At 39.1% G+C, this 15,378-nt stretch overlaps 4 protein-coding genes across 19 annotated transcripts; 2 read left to right on the top strand and 2 right to left on the bottom strand.

The window, feature by feature from the left end:
* Positions 1–38: 38 nt before the first annotated feature.
* LOC143366950 (serum response factor-binding protein 1) lies at positions 39–2,362 on the bottom strand. Of its 2 annotated transcripts, XM_076808451.1 has the most exons (4): positions 2,165–2,362; positions 1,968–2,035; positions 443–1,409; positions 39–370 (listed from the first exon to the last, which is right to left on the bottom strand). In XM_076808451.1, the coding sequence occupies exons 2-4, from the start codon at positions 2,004–2,006 to the stop codon at positions 201–203; spliced, it is 1,176 nt and encodes a 391-aa protein (XP_076664566.1). In that variant the 5' UTR covers positions 2,007–2,035; positions 2,165–2,362; the 3' UTR covers positions 39–200. The 2 variants fall into 2 exon arrangements, with proteins under 2 accessions (XP_076664566.1, XP_076664565.1); XM_076808450.1 differs by having other exon boundaries at positions 39–1,409; positions 2,165–2,356.
* Positions 2,363–2,499: 137 nt separating this feature from the next.
* Positions 2,500–7,973, top strand: Clpx (Caseinolytic protease chaperone subunit). Of its 14 annotated transcripts, none has more exons than XR_013084867.1 (9): positions 2,946–3,177; positions 3,519–3,661; positions 3,745–3,948; positions 4,044–4,192; positions 4,272–4,461; positions 4,785–5,686; positions 5,773–6,283; positions 6,316–6,376; positions 7,688–7,973. XR_013084867.1 is itself a non-coding variant. In XM_076808443.1 (7 exons), the coding sequence occupies exons 2-7, from the start codon at positions 3,592–3,594 to the stop codon at positions 6,022–6,024; spliced, it is 1,767 nt and encodes a 588-aa protein (XP_076664558.1). In that variant the 5' UTR covers positions 2,500–2,759; positions 3,519–3,591; the 3' UTR covers positions 6,025–7,314. The 14 variants fall into 14 exon arrangements, 8 of the variants coding, with proteins under 8 accessions (XP_076664558.1, XP_076664554.1, XP_076664555.1 ...); XR_013084866.1 differs by lacking the exon at positions 7,688–7,973 and adding an exon at positions 6,659–7,314; XR_013084865.1 differs by having other exon boundaries at positions 5,773–6,376.
* LOC143366951 (mitochondrial outer membrane protein SLC25A46) lies at positions 7,932–11,173 on the bottom strand. Its single transcript, XM_076808452.1, has 5 exons — positions 10,886–11,173; positions 10,466–10,748; positions 8,820–8,876; positions 8,462–8,738; positions 7,932–8,385 (listed from the first exon to the last, which is right to left on the bottom strand). Exons 1-5 carry the CDS (start codon positions 11,043–11,045, stop codon positions 7,975–7,977), a joined length of 1,188 nt encoding a protein of 395 aa, XP_076664567.1. The 5' UTR covers positions 11,046–11,173; the 3' UTR covers positions 7,932–7,974.
* A 382-nt stretch (positions 11,174–11,555) lies between these two features.
* Asnrs (asparagine--tRNA ligase) lies at positions 11,556–14,936 on the top strand. Of its 2 annotated transcripts, none has more exons than XM_076808448.1 (9): positions 11,556–11,781; positions 11,905–12,315; positions 12,388–12,545; positions 13,259–13,402; positions 13,527–13,675; positions 13,754–13,882; positions 13,974–14,223; positions 14,331–14,594; positions 14,671–14,936. In XM_076808448.1, exons 1-9 carry the CDS (start codon positions 11,760–11,762, stop codon positions 14,800–14,802), a joined length of 1,659 nt encoding a protein of 552 aa, XP_076664563.1. In that variant the 5' UTR covers positions 11,556–11,759; the 3' UTR covers positions 14,803–14,936. The 2 variants fall into 2 exon arrangements, with proteins under 2 accessions (XP_076664563.1, XP_076664562.1); XM_076808447.1 differs by having other exon boundaries at positions 11,557–11,793.
* The last annotated feature ends 442 nt before the right edge of the window (positions 14,937–15,378 follow it).

Raw genomic sequence — 15,378 nt, 5'->3', positions numbered from 1 at the left:
ATTACATTCTTTCAACGAACTTTAACACCGTTCATCGATCGATCAAGTATGCGCTTCACTTCAAAAAAGAAAAGAAAGGGGGGGGGATAGGAAAATCTATTTTCGTCAACGAGTTTATTTCACATGGAAATTCATCTCACAAGCTTATTTCAAATGGAAAGAAGCTTGAATGAAGGAATTGAAATTCTTTTCTTCATTTTTCAACTCTCGTCGAATCGAATCTTCTTCCCTTGAAAACCTTGTTTTATAATCTCTTGTTCTTTTCTTCGTGCTGCCCATGAAGGATGTAGTTTCTCACTTTCTAAAGCATTGGTAGCCCTTGCATTTCCCGATACATCGTTTCGTTTCGAATGCACAATATTTACAGGCTCTATAATATTCCGATCGTAAGAAGTATCTCTAATACTGATTTTTCGTCTTTTGTTATTTCTTCTTTCCTTACCTACTACTTCATCACTGCGAAATTTACCTCTTTCGCTTCTTACCCGTAATGCCTTATTGTTAACATTGGGCACGCTATTTGCTTCTCTTTCTTCAGAAGATATTGGATTATTCAAGTGCGGTGTAACCTCGTGTGAGTTTAAGAAAAAGTCATCTACCTTTCTTACAGTTTCCTGACCTATCGTCTCTGTCGACAACTGTTGGCTATTACGGGCTGTACGCTTACCACGTATCTCCTCTGTATTCCCTTCCTGCAAAATGTCTGTGAATCTTTTAACCGTGGCTTCTTTACTGATAGCTTTGATAGCATTGTCGGATTCCACACAATTATCCGTATCAGAAATTTTCCACAAATTCGTACAGTTTTTCCAATCTCCTTTCTTTTCACCTAATCGCAGACATGGCCATTCCTCGGATGGCTCTTTATATTTCCCATCTATTTTCATATTACGTCGAGGTCGACCCATAGATGTACCATCATTGGAATCTTCCGTATTTCCTATACGTTCTCTGATTTTTCTACCATCCTTATCGCTCACCGATTGGGTCAAATTTTCTGTAGGGAATTCAACGACGCGATTGTTTCTTTTTCTTTTCTGCGAATGTTTCTTGCTCCTCGAAGAAATGTATTCCTGGCAACCCGGAAACTTTTCCGTCAACTCCGTTATCCTTGCATTTAAAGAGTTACAGCGAACGACTTTGACAATAGCTCTGGTTCTATCGTCCGAACGCGAATTCTGTAACATGGCTTGTAGATTTTCTAAGCCAACGATTCCAAATCTTGATATTTCATCAGCTTTAATACGTTTCAATGCGAATATCTCCCTCAGAAGTTTATCCGCCTTGTGCTTATTTTTCTCCAACTGTTTTTCATTACCATGATTGGTACGTAGTCGTTTCGCTTCTCTAACCAGTTTGTTTATAGTGCAAATGCGAGCCTGACGGACACACTGTCTTAATAAGACAATCTGAAAGATATCGATCGAAATATGTGACTGATTTGTGACTATTTACTTATTTACAAATTATTACACTAGTTTACAGCCACTTTGCGCAGCAGACGCCACTATTGTTTTCTTATGTAAAATGGCCCGCTGATTCCAAAAATAAGGTCTAAAAAAATTTCTCCCAGATGATGAAATGAATTAACGATGTCAATTTAGGACGAAAAAAAATGACGTTTTTCATATATTTCCCTTGATTTCGCCCGAACTATTGAACCAATATGAAAATTCTGCCAGGAACATTTGTTGGTGATTCAATTATCTTTAATTTGATATAATCTTCGACCATATCGGTCATTCGCAACACGAGATATTCGCAATTAAGTGGGACCACCTTTTTGACAGACAGGTAAAGAGTTCACCTGTCGATATCTCGAAAACGTATCTATAGAAAAATGTTTGGACCTTATTTTTGGAATCAGCGGGCCATTTTACATAAGAAAGAAATAGTGGCATCTGCTGCGCAAATTTTTTATTTTTTATTTTGTAAACTAGTGCTATTATTATTATTAGAGCAGTTACCTCGTTGTTTATATCCTTTCCAGCTATGGTTAAAGCCATGTGACCAATGAAATTGTCGCGTTAATGTTCTAAAACAAAGCGAATACAATAAAATTAGCCGCGATCAAATGAAACAATTAAAAACCCGCCGACTTTGTCCAAGTGCAAATGCGATACCGTATGCGATGAATTTTACGTAATACATATTATATACTTACATATTATTACTCTAATCTCTACCCAACCCTACTTATAATCACAAATAATAATGGTTAGTGATGCAAGGGAACAGACAGAGAGAAACGACCGAAAATTGTTTGAGAATTTTATGCTGTCAATGAGATCGTCAGCAATGAAAAGAGAAGAAAATGGAAGAAAACTATTTAATACGCTATGTGGCTATGTGAATTGATGCGAATTGTGATGCGATGTGACGCTATGGCACTATGGCATGGCACGTGTACACATGTATGCACAGTATGCACTCGACCGACTTGGCGCCCTCGATCGAGCATACGTGCAAACACCCTGACGTTTTGTTCGTTCGTCAAAACGTCATTTCAGGTAGTGTGTTCTCGTTCATCCTCGTTCAAGGAACGTCGATGAACTTTGGTTAAGGCACGTAGCTGTTCAAGTATGAAAATTATTTTGGCTAGAGAACGGAGCGAATGAACCGATAGGGCAATTGTGTCGGTTGAATTGCTGGAAAGAGGATCAGCCATTAGCCATTGGTAGGAGAGTCTATGGTTTCTTTGACCGTGGTTGACACTGTAGCACATATACATCACATACATCAACTGACATATCCGCCACGTATGTAGGTATGTGTGTACACAATCGTGTGATACTCTAATGTGTAGTAGGCTAATAGGTAACGACTCTTTAGCAATTTGGTAGTTTCTAGACTTTTTCATCGATATGAAGGTCAAGCTTGAGCACTAGTTGCTTTCGAGGAATTTTCAAAACGGCGGAGGCAATATCAAAAATTTTAAGTAAGAGATGGTCGAGTGACCTTGAATCATGGTCAACCGACTAATCATTCTTGGACCTTGTTGCGCGATGTGTCAGACAGTCGTGTTTATAAATTAATCCGTTTCGTTGATTCGCGCTAGATAATTTGCAAAAAGTTTTCTCTTTCAACTTGTTACACGTCTCACGATTAAAAAAAAAATAGAAACGACTAAATTATGAATAATAACGAACAAGTTATGCGTTAATGCTAATTCGGTAGGTTAGTATCTCCGACGCTTCAGTGTTGTGTCGTCCAACCTCGAACCTCTTCTTCAATGTTTATTTTTATATTGATATTGCGCTCGTGCCCATATTTTCCTTTCCTGATATACTTATACCTACATACATCACGGCTTTGTTCTTTGCTTCTTTGCATAAACATCAATCCCTAGTGCTATGTTTACTAAAGAGTATCACCCAGACCTCTGTTTATTCTTTTACATAAATATGTTGCCTTAACAATCCTGCACCTTGTGCTAATTTTTGTTACTTTCGTCGATACAAGTTTCCCACAAGGACAAAATGAATTCCGAATTGATACATCTTATTTCATAATTTTAGGTTTTATTTCGGACGATTTTAATTATTATTATTTTATTGTTTCGATACTGTACCATACGAAAATCAATCAGAAATGAGTTGCGTTCGATGCTGTTTAATTAACGCTGGCCGTATAGCATCTTCCAGTCACGTAGCTAATCATGGTAAGTTAATTACACGATATACTCGTGGTCGTGGTTGTGCTCGCAGTACTCAAAGAGAAATAACGAAATATTATTTACGCTAGTTCACAAAATTGCAAGAGTAGCAGTGACTAGGTCACTGACGATTGGTAGTACTTTGGGGAAAGCACCCACAGAACCCACCCCACCTGGCAAAGATACTAGTAGCGGAGTGTCACCTATCGGTGGCGGCGGAGGAGGAGGAAAGAAAAATACCCTTACCTGCCCAAAGTGCGGGGATCCTTGTACACATGTAGAAACCTTTGTGTGTAAGTATAAAAGGCAAGGCGTGTACGTTCCGCTACAATGTAATTGCGGAAATGCTTAACAATTATCCAGGATACAAGAGCATCTTTTTTATTAGCATCAACAAGGTTCGTAAAGTGCGAAAAATGCCATCATTTCTTCGTTGTTCTGTCAGAGATAGATTCAAAGAGAAGCCTCAAAGAAGCTTTGAGGCCAGACGACACTAAACAAGGATTTTATAGAAAGCCACCGCCGCCGCCGAAGAAGGTAACGAATAAAAATTATTCACCGATAATATTGTAGACATAAATACCTTACATCGTTACATCTGTGCTGATATTTTCAGATTTTTGAATATCTAAATAAACATGTGGTGGGGCAAGAGTACGCTAAAAAGGTTTTGAGTGTCGCTGTCTATAATCACTACAAACGAATTTATAATAACTTGCCAATGCAAAATTCCATGCAAGGATCTACTAACGCAGCTGGTACACAAGATATGAATCATCCCTTCACTCACAGAGGTCTAAAACCACGTAAATAACAGTTGACCCATTTTACATGTATTCCTCCATGTTCTATATGTTATATTCTATCTTCTATATTGTATATACGAAGCCAAGAAATAACGTGGTGTGACCCAACTAAAGTTCAACCATATATTCGAGACTATATTGAATTTTTGTCAAGCCGGAATACCTGTAGCTAGATGTAGATACTTGTTTAGAACAACAGATTCCAGCGTATCGGCGATAAAAGTCCTCTCTCCCTCTCCCTCTCTCTCTCTCTCTCTCTTTCTCGCGCGCTCGTTTCTTGTCAACTTGAACGCAATAAACAAGCTGCTTCCTTTTTATTATAGATCTGTTACACATTTCGACAATTGGAAATTCACTTGGTGTTGGATTTCAACAATTCCCTACCGGAAACGAGCAGAAATCTACTGGCAACCAATCGGTTCCTGGATCCGATATTCTGGATAGTAAGCAGCATCAGTTGAAATTAGAGAAAAGTAACATTTTATTGCTTGGCCCAACTGGCAGTGGGAAGACACTACTCGCGCAGACAATAGCTCAATGCTTGGACGTGCCTTTCGCGATTTGCGACTGCACCACTTTGACGCAAGCTGGATACGTTGGCGAAGATATAGAGAGCGTTATCGCAAAGCTCCTTCAGGATGCCAATTATGTGGTGGATAGAGCGCAGATGGGTATCGTGTTCTTGGATGAGGTGGACAAAATCGGAGCCGTTCCTGGCATACATCAATTGCGCGACGTCGGCGGAGAAGGTGTCCAGCAAGGGATGCTAAAAATGTTGGAGGGTACGATCGTGAACGTGCCCGAGAGAAATAGCTCAAGGAAATTGCGCGGGGACACTTTGCAAGTCGATACTACAAATATTCTATTCGTTGCTTCCGGCGCTTACAATGGATTAGATCGATTAATATCGCGGCGTAAAACCGAGAAATACCTCGGATTTGGCGCAACACCTTCCTCCGAGAGTCCAGGAAGAAGAGCCGCGAGTCTAGCCGATGTAGCAAACATGTCGCCTTCCACGGAGAAGGATAATAAAGAAAAAGACTTGATGCTGCAGCAGGTCGAAGCAAGAGACTTGATTGATTTCGGTATGATTCCTGAGTTTGTCGGCAGATTTCCCGTTCTTGTACCCTTTCACACCCTCGATAAAGATATGTTGGTCAGAATACTGACCGAACCCCAAAACGCCATGGTGCCTCAATATCAGATGCTATTTTCCATGGACAAGGTATCAATCAAGTATACATAATCTTCTCAACACTACTTTTATTCTTTTATAATTTCCACTCACGTGTCTTTCGATTTTCTTCATAGGTCGAATTAACGTTCACCGCAGAGGCTTTACACGCGATAGCGACACTAGCGATGGAAAAGAAAACGGGCGCGAGAGGACTCCGAGCGATCATGGAATCGTTACTCTTGGAACCTATGTTTGAAGTGCCGGGTAGCGATGTAATGTCAGTACATGTGACCGAAGGTTGCGTACGAGGACAGGATAAACCTCAGTACATCAGACGAGGCGATGCCACCGAGGACGAACTACAAGCTCAACATATACACAATTAACAAATCATTCATACGAAAGACGCATCATCGCGCGCGTCTGACGAATATCTTCGTAAGATTACTCGAAACTGTACCTTTCGCGACAATATTTTTTGGTAAACTATCAGCAAAGCTTGTTTACCGCCAAATGTGTTCCTTTCTCTCCTCTAAAGGAAAGGAAAAGAAGAAGGAAAAAACCACGACCATACATACCGCCACGCGTACAAGTCACGAATAGGATGGCATTGGATGATACACATATGTACTTCCGTAAGAACTGGTACGCGCATTGGTCGAGTAATGGCCGAAAAGTGATCGAATAGTGGTGTTTAACACGTGAAAGAGTAATTCGTCGAAAAGGATTTCTTTCAAGGTTTCTCTATTCTTTCTTGTTCTTCTTCATTTTCGCATGTAGAAATAAGCAAAAATATCCGCCTGTGGCAATAACTCGAGGCAGATATATTTCGATTAAGCCGTGAACATAAAACCAACATATTCATCTCTGACAGATATAACATTATTTACGTGTACGTACATACGTTCTGTCCGCGTTATGACATTATATAATGTATGTAAAAGACGAAATTAATGATATCTTTACCACGCTCTAATTCGCGTTTACACCGCAATCGATAACGAAACTAAATTTACGCAGGCATGTGTATCAGTTACACAACATTCGGGCGCGTTACCGGAACCTACACGATATCATTGAACAATTTCTTTAGAGGTCATCCTTGAGAAGTAAGTAAATAAATAAATAAACAAATAAGTAAGTAAGTAAGGATGGCCTTTAACGCTTCGCAAAATGAAATTCAAACCTCGAACGTATATTAAAATTAAAAAGGATACCTGAACAACAATTTAGAAATAACTTTTAGGGAAAAATTAAATCTTTGACAAAGATAGATTCGAATTTGAGAATCTAAGGCGATATACCGCGCTACTAGATAAATGAAAGAATTCTTGTAATATATTGTACATAATGATATAGATTAGTGGAATTGATGACATTGAGAATTTAGGAACTGCATAAACATTGCGAGAAAAGTACTTGAGAATTAAACGGAACCTCTCGTTGGCGACAAACATAATTTATCCCAACATATATTGTAAAATATGTATATGTGATAGGTATAAAAGAAAGGCTGTGTAATATATACCTATGATGCAAAGTCGAGAACGTACACAAACGAAATTATAAACGAACGTTATTAAACCTACTTGGATACCGTGCGATATGAATTTCGTCGAGTCTATGATCAGACCTAAAGTGATCGATACATTCATCTCCTTCTTCTTCTTCTTCTTCTTCTTATTATTATTATTATTAAAAAGTTAAACGTAATACGATAGGTACATAATAATATTATCTTTCCCCGATATTAGTTTGCAACTTTGCATCTCTACAACGTTTTCAATTTCAATTCTTAGCAACTTGTGTGATATATGAAAAGCAAAACACATACATGCATGTATGTATCTAGTACCATGGTAAAAAGTATTTAGAACAAATGCACCTTTTTGTATACGCAATTCTTAATGATACGACAAAGTACAAATTCGATATTTCTCACCTTCAAAGTGGAAGATTAACCTTCTCCATTTATCGTTAAAGTATTTAGGTTTTGTCAATTACGTGTAGAATCATTTGGAAATTTGATTCGCTTTTTATTTTATGTAGACTACAGAGGCCCATCACGATGAACCAAAAAATGACTGAAACTACTGCGATATCTACGTGATTTACCGGGTTTTCTGGTTTCCCGGGTATCTGATAGCGAAAGAAAAAATCTTCAACGACCGATACTTGCGGTGCCGGGTATTTTCCAACTATGTTATGGTCTGGACTACAGTGCAGACAATGATGAAACTGCAGATGCAGGAGTGATGCACGCAAAAAAATTGTAATTAAATACACGGTAATATTCGCAGTTAAGAAATCATATTAAAGTACGTATGTTATCTTTCTTATAATTCGTTATAATTCCAATTTGGCTGTTTTCGCGCCGACTTTGGTTTCGGCTTTAGCACTTTTCCCAACTCTGTCACAATCCACTTCATTACTCGTACTATTACGACATCCATGGTAAATTGCAATAGGAGAGCGCCGAATCCTTTGTACAAACCAAGCGGACCTTCCGTAGAAAGTATCGTATCGTAGCAATCGATTGCTCCGCTGTATCCTGTTAACAGCGGCGTTACGCTGCGTCCAGTGTCCAAATTGTCGATAATAGTACGCGTACCCTGGAGGTGAAGTCTATGAATCACCGTCTCCCAAGGGTAAAACAATACTTCTGCCATAAATGTAGAAATCAATACCGACTGTAGCTCTATATCCAGCACAACCTCCTCGGACAACAAGTCTCTGCTATACGCACCCTTCGCATAACAGACGAACACCGTTTGATAAACATATTCCAAAAAATTCAGAAAATACATATATAATCTAGCTCACCCTTGACTCTTGAGACTGTTTCTGTCTAATCTGCATAATACGATTGGTAACTCCGTGAACGGTCAATGTAAAAAGATATTTGGTCACTCCGCAAGCGATAGTTGGCGGCAAAAGAGAATATATGGGAATTAATCTTCCCTTGTTGCTCACTTCGACCAAACGAATCGCGCCATCTCGAAAGACATCCAATATCCCAGGGCTTTCGGATGCGATCTCAGATTGTACTGTTTCAACTAACGATGCCGAGTAAAACGGCGTTGTTAGTCCTATGGAAACACTGTTGTGACATTTTTTTCTATTAATATCTCCCACAAATGGGTTTAATGCACGAAAAGCACGTACGCCAATGTATTATTACCATTTAAGTAGAACATGCTGACCAAACGCTTTTAACGAACTATTACATGTTATTTCCCTGAAATCAAATACTCGGCGTAATACATAAAATTCAAAATAAATCTATCGGATATTTTGGGATTAGTTTTTCAGTTAGCGAAGAAAGAATAGGTATGTAACTTGCAGAGCTGTTGGAGTACTCGGAAAAAGCGAGCGGCTCGAATAAACCGAGTAGCTCGAAGAGAACCGCCGAGCAGTCCGGGTATGTCGAATAGTTTGAAGCTTGAACGTTTCGAATATTTTAGAATACATATGTTTATCTACTGGATAATAAACTGCAAATGAAAATATTCTCCAACTATTGAAAATAATTTTTCGCGTATGTATGATTTAATAATATTTCTTCTTGCGCTTTACTTTATTTTTCTTTCTTTTCTGCCTTCTCCATATGGATTATATTTCTGTCGAGTCACTGTTGACAAAGGCAGTTACCCGTTAAAAAGTACGAATAAGTATAAATAAATAAAGAATTCAAAGAGTGAAAATTAAGATTATGGGTGTTTTCATGTGTGTCTAGATGAAATCTGTACGGCGTGTACTTAGTGTAGAAAGAAAGCGAGGTGGCAATTCATGATGTGTCAAAGTTTTTGTTGGGCATTGCCCATTACTGAAGACGCTGCAGAATTCGACTATCTGAAAGACTTTGAGGATGAAATTAATGAAAATTTTTAAAAAATTAATTTCCACAACTTTCCATAGAAAAATAGTTACTATTGTTAATTCCCTGTCTTAAGTTACCTACTATTTCCATATTCAATTAATATTTTCATTAAAGTGTCTTAATGTGTGACTAAAGAAATGAAAATAAATTTTTCACAGCTGGAAAAACTTTAAAACTGCTGTGATGTAATGTGATCTTACATTAATTGAATAAAGAAATTAAATTTGGAAAAATGAATTATGCGAAATCGAGAGGTTTTAAACATTTCCATGGCCAGATGGCAGAACCTGATATGTCCAGTTTTTCTGATTTTACAGCACAGCAGTTTTAAAATTTTTCCAGCTGTGAAAAATTTACTTTCATTTCTTTAGTCACACATTAAGAAACTTTAATGAAGATATTAATTGAATTTGAAAATAGTAGGTAACTTAAGACAGGGAATTAATAGTCGTAACTATTTTTCTACGGAAAGATGTGGAAATTAATTTGACCAACAAAAACTTTGACACATCACGAATTGCCACCTCGCTTTCTTTCTAAACTAAGTACACGCCGTACAGAGTTCATCTAGACACACATAGAAATACCCATAATCTTAATTTTCACTCTTTGAATTCTTTATTTATTTATACTTTTTCGTTTCTTTTTTAACGGGTAACTGCCTTTGTTAACAGTGACTCAACAGAAATATAATCCATACGGAGAAGGCAGAAAAGAAAGAAAAATAAAGTAAAGCGCAAGAAGAAATATTATTAAATCATACATACGCGAAAAATTATTGTCAATAGTTAGAGAATATTTTCATTTGCAGTTTACATTTTAATTACTCACATTATTGCGAACCATTATCCAGTAGATAAACATATATATTCTAAAATATTTGAGTACTCGAACAGCCCTAGGAACTTGCGATCAACGGAGAGTACATCGCACAACGATCACCTTACTTTGGCCATGGTGTAACTTTAGAAAGAAAATCTTCGATAGCTAACATCATTCCTTTGACAAGTAACACGGACCCAATGCCTTTCCACAGGGTATTTATTCCTTGAGTTTGGTGAAGACGTATGATCACAGGTACCAAAGTAACTGGTACTATGTGATACTTGTTCGATCCAGGATTCACTTGGCATTGTCTTCTTAAAACAACAAACGGGTGAACTAATAATGTTTCTGTAATCAAGCTTGCTAGGCCACAGGTTGCACCTATGTATCTCTTTACGGTAATATCTGAAAGTCAAAAGTTATTTATATAGTCAAGGTAGTTTAGGGCTAAATTTCCATCGTCTCAGATACGATAACTAGGATTTTAACGCATCTTGGAGTTCACTGTAATTCACGTCAGGTTGTATGACGTTAAGGCTTACCCTCGGCAGGAGGACTATCTTCGGCTAGAGGATGCATAACAGGAACGTCCAAAGGACGTATAACCTCTCGTCCATGGTATACGGACAAGTTATTTTCACTCTCCCACGATTTAGTAGACTTTCCCCGATATACTCTCTCGTAATTTTCTAATCCCGCCATTGCTACACACAAATGACTTTTAAAAGTCGTAATTATGCATTTTGAGGATTAAGAACTTTTTCAATCAACGTCTCGTTACATTTAGTTTCAGACTTTTCAGACCGATCAAGACCGACACTGACGAGTGACGATAGTGGCGATACTGTCTCATCTTACATACTACATATAATATGCTATAAGTAAAACAGTTAACTATACTCATTGACACTATACTGCACTCAATCGCACTCTCGTTCGACACTTAGCGCGCGCGCGCGCGCGCATACCTAATATGCTGATAGTTCTCCGCTCCACGAACTTATTTTCTAAACTCTATATGATTCTCCATCGCCATCGCCACGCCAACCCAACCGCACTCATACGGTTGAAAAGCCAACCAAAGTGAACCGTGTAAATTTGCCTGTAGGTGCTCCCCTTACTTGATTGGCTCTTTTTCTCTTTCACTGCGACTCTGCGATGCTTACCTTCAAGTCGTCGATGGTCGTCGACTTACGTGTCGAATGTCGATACACGTGGAGTTGTAGGGTGCCATTACGGTTGATTACGGTCAGTTATAGCGAGAGTAAGATAACCCATAAATTGCATCAGTCAAGATCAGCATCTGTGGAGTTGTGTAATTACAATTAACTCTGTACGTTTAATATTGTGAAACGTAATTAAAATACATAACTAAAGTTTAAAAAATAGAAAAGGAACTTGACGTTTAAGCGAAAGATGGTCGAGGAGAAGTGCCCCGGTTCGTTGCTGGGTAAATTCTTGTTATTTCGATTATAATATTCCGAACGGCTAAAGATGCTGCGTTTATATTTTATTATTATGCTTCTAATAATTAGTTGTAGTACAAAAGTTTTTCTTTCAGATGCAATTTATACGTCTCAGAAGATTGGAAATGACGAGACAGGCAATGGTACAGAATCCGCTCCTTTTAAGACAATTTTAAAAGCAATGCGACACGCAGGAAAGGAACCATTTCCACCGATCTACCAAGATTCTCAGAAAGATGGTAAAAAATATGAAGTAGCATCCAAGTCACAATTAAAGAAGGTACAGAAACTATGGGTGAGGGAACAGTATAAGAACGAGGATAAACAAAAGAAATTGTTGGAGGATGAAGAAAAAAGATTAAAGAACCTAGAGGAGGCCAAAAGCGTTGTACTCGAAGAAGACGATACTTTGCCATCCGCAGTTGGTATAAAAGTCTACAAAAGTGTCGACTACCGAGGCCGACGAGTAAAACTTTGTGGATGGGTACATAGGCTTAGGCGTCAAGGTAACAGACATTCTATGTATAAGAACCATTTAATCATTTAGTACATACAGATTTAACGTTATATCCTTCTAGGTAAATCTCTTATGTTCGTTACATTGCGAGACGGAAGTGGTTTCTTGCAGTGTGTTCTTAGCGATGTATTGTGTCAAACATACGACGCGCTCACATTATCTACAGAAGCTTCTGTCCAAGTATTTGGAACTCTGAAAATTGTTCCAGAGGGGAAAAATGTATACTACATTGTGTACGACATAGACCAGGGCTCTCCAAAGTCGCTTACGCGTAAGCTCGGGGTTCTCCTACTCTCGTCCGCGTTGTCAGGGATACCGCGCGACACTAACCGCGAGGCTTAGAGCATATATACACGAAGGTTTCATGGCCTATGTCTCCTGTGGATCCAGTTGTCGACCAACATCGTGCGAGAGAGAAAGCATCGTGCGAACTGGTGCGAGAGCAAGTACTGCGGAATAATTGACCGTAATGCGCATGCGCCGATATCGTGCGAGAGAGAAAGCCGTAGAAATACGTCCGTAAAAACCTGCAACAATATTTTTCTACACGATTCGACCATCCATAGATGGTATGCAGTAATCGACGGTCGACCAGGATTTACAAAAGAAGCATTCGAAGCTTTAAAATGTCAAGTTCTTAAACAACAAAGTCAAATATGTTGCAATGTAATGATGAAAGCATGCACCGCGTATCACTTCAAACCATACCGCTTGCAGCAAATTTCACGATATCGGCGATTATTCCTCTATACTTCTCTCGCTCGCACCATATTGGCGGCAGTTTCAAGCTTTCAATGAGACCTCCATGTAGATATGCTGCGCGAAAGAAATATTGGAAGGGGAAGCAGGCGCGTGAGGGGCCCCTACGCTGGAGAGCCCTGAGTTAGACTTTAAAAAGAGCTTTTCACCATTCTTTAGTTGCTGTGTTTTAGGCTCCAAACGGACACGAATTGCACGTAGATTACTGGCGATTGATAGGAGCGTCTCCTCCCGGCGGCGCAGACTCTATTTTGAACGAAGAAGCTTTACCCGATGTACAGTTAGATAACAGACACATCATGATACGAGGAGAAAATGTACGATAATTTAATTAATCCAATAAGCTATCTCGCAACAGTTAACTGCTAGTTATTTATTTCATTAACGAACATGAGTAAAGAGACAGGGATGTTTCAATCAGCCTTGATTTATTTGTTTCAGACATCTCGCATATTAATCATGAGGTCTATATTAATGCAGGCGTTTAGAGATCATTATAGGGAAAGAGGTTACTGCGAAGTAACACCACCAACTTTAGTACAAACACAGGTAGAAGGTGGATCGACGTTGTTTAAGCTAGATTACTTTGGGTAAGCGTACCGAAACATTACTCGTCTCTACACGTATTTACCTCTATCTTTATCGGATGGTTTGGTTGTTATTTGTAGGGAAGAGGCGTTTCTAACTCAAAGCTCGCAGCTTTATCTAGAAACTTGTCTTCCAGCAATGGGTGATGTATATTGCATCGCGCAATCTTACAGAGCGGAACAGTCTAGGACTCGACGACATCTTGCAGAGTAAATATATAGAATTTACGGTGCACCGGTTTGGTAGTTTTAGCAATCCTCTGTTCAAACGCGAAGATAAAGATGAGTTTTAAACTTTCAGATATACACACGTAGAAGCAGAGTGTTCATTCATTACATTTGAAGACTTGCTCGATCGATTGGAAGACTTGATATGCGACGTTGTCGATCGCATCTTAAAATCGCCTTTGGGCCAGCTCGTCGAGGAATTGAATCCGAATTTCAAAATGCCAAGAAAACCGTTCAAGAGGATGGATTATAGCGACGCGATCGAGTATCTTCGAGTTAACGGTATAACCAAGGAGGACGGAACATTTTATGAATTTGGGGAGGTAATTTTTCTCTTGTTTTGTTTCTCATGTTATACGCTTTTCGGGTAGAAAAGACGAAAGACTTGAATTTTCTTTGTTAATTTAACACAACGACCCGTTTGCTTCAGGACATTCCAGAATTGCCAGAGAGAAAAATGACTGATGCAATAAACGAGCCGATAATGCTCTGCAGGTTTCCAGCGGAAATCAAGTCATTTTACATGCAACGATGCGCCGAGGACAAACGGCTTACAGAATCCGTGGATGTACTTTTGCCCAACGTCGGTGAGATAGTTGGCGGTTCAATGCGTATCTGGAATTACGATGAATTGTTGGAAGGATACGCTAATGCAGACATTGACCAGACTCCATATTATTGGTACACGGACCAGGTGAGTGCATCGTGCTTTAATGTTATTAGTACCTTTATATCGCCATAGGCTAAATAACCTTCCATGTATTATTTAGCGAAAGTATGGAACGTGTCCTCACGGTGGATACGGATTGGGTCTCGAAAGGTTTCTTTGTTGGCTTCTCAACAGGTACCACATACGCGAAGTATGCCTTTATCCGCGCTTCTTGGAACGCTGTCGTCCTTAATTCCGCGTACTTGACGCTTTTCCGTGCACGTGCGGAAATAATCTACCACTCTTGGAATTTCAAAGCATTTAGCCTTTTGCAAAACTACTGGCCAATGTAGAAAGTCGATAACGAAATATATAAAGAATAAAGTATTCGTTTCTCATTTCATTTACCACAACAATGTCACAATAATTAGTTTGCGCGTAATTACACGTGGTCATGTTTTCACGGTTGTAACATACCGCTACCAACCAGCATCATTTTTTCCTTTTTTCTCACCATATAAATTCTTGTTCTCATCATATTATATCTAAGCTTCAATGTTAATATAATAAGGACATACGAAAGAACCTAATGACGCGCAACGCATGCGCATAATCGTTCATTGAAACTGTGAACTCAGTGCCGTGAACGACTCGAGTGCGCGTGCGCAGACCGGACGCTGAATAAGCCGAGCGTAGGCGCGAGTGGCGGGAACCGGATATAAAATCCGATTGGAACGCGTAAAGTGCGACAAGTGATTGGCGCGGGCCAAGTACCGCCAATGGATATAAATATAGGCCTGCCAGCAGCAGAGAGCAGTCTAGTCTAGAG

Source organism: Andrena cerasifolii, chromosome 3 (assembly GCF_050908995.1).
Source record: "Andrena cerasifolii isolate SP2316 chromosome 3, iyAndCera1_principal, whole genome shotgun sequence".
Classification (NCBI taxonomy): Eukaryota; Metazoa; Arthropoda; class Insecta; order Hymenoptera; family Andrenidae; genus Andrena; species Andrena cerasifolii.
Note: the sequence above shows the minus strand (reverse complement) of the source record. Positions and strands in the feature narration are given on the sequence as shown.

What these genes read in the sequence shown, in the direction of transcription:
- LOC143366950 (XM_076808450.1), bottom strand. Translation starts at nt 2,006, where the DNA reads ATGGCTTTAACCATAGCTGGAAAGGATATAAACAACGAG. An exon ending in GAAAGGATATAAACAACGAG is followed by an intron (nt 1,410 to 1,967) that starts GTAACTGCTCTA and finishes GATATCTTTCAG; the next exon opens with ATTGTCTTATTAAGACAGTG.
- Asnrs (XM_076808447.1), top strand. Translation starts at nt 11,760, where the DNA reads ATGGTCGAGGAGAAGTGCCCCGGTTCGTTGCTGG. An exon ending in GTGCCCCGGTTCGTTGCTGG is followed by an intron (nt 11,794 to 11,904) that starts GTAAATTCTTGT and finishes TTTTTCTTTCAG; the next exon opens with ATGCAATTTATACGTCTCAG. An exon ending in TTTAAGCTAGATTACTTTGG is followed by an intron (nt 13,676 to 13,753) that starts GTAAGCGTACCG and finishes TGTTATTTGTAG; the next exon opens with GGAAGAGGCGTTTCTAACTC.
- LOC143366951 (XM_076808452.1), bottom strand. Translation starts at nt 11,045, where the DNA reads ATGGCGGGATTAGAAAATTACGAGAGAGTATATCGGGGAAAGTCTACT. An exon ending in AAAGTTACACCATGGCCAAA is followed by an intron (nt 8,877 to 10,465) that starts GTAAGGTGATCG and finishes ATTTGATTTCAG; the next exon opens with GGAAATAACATGTAATAGTT. An exon ending in CAGCATGTTCTACTTAAATG is followed by an intron (nt 8,739 to 8,819) that starts GTAATAATACAT and finishes ATGTCACAACAG; the next exon opens with TGTTTCCATAGGACTAACAA.
- Clpx (XM_076808443.1), top strand. Translation starts at nt 3,592, where the DNA reads ATGAGTTGCGTTCGATGCTGTTTAATTAACGCTGGCCGTATAGCATCT. An exon ending in ACATGTAGAAACCTTTGTGT is followed by an intron (nt 3,949 to 4,043) that starts GTAAGTATAAAA and finishes CTTTTTTATTAG; the next exon opens with CATCAACAAGGTTCGTAAAG. An exon ending in TCACAGAGGTCTAAAACCAC is followed by an intron (nt 4,462 to 4,784) that starts GTAAATAACAGT and finishes TTTTTATTATAG; the next exon opens with ATCTGTTACACATTTCGACA.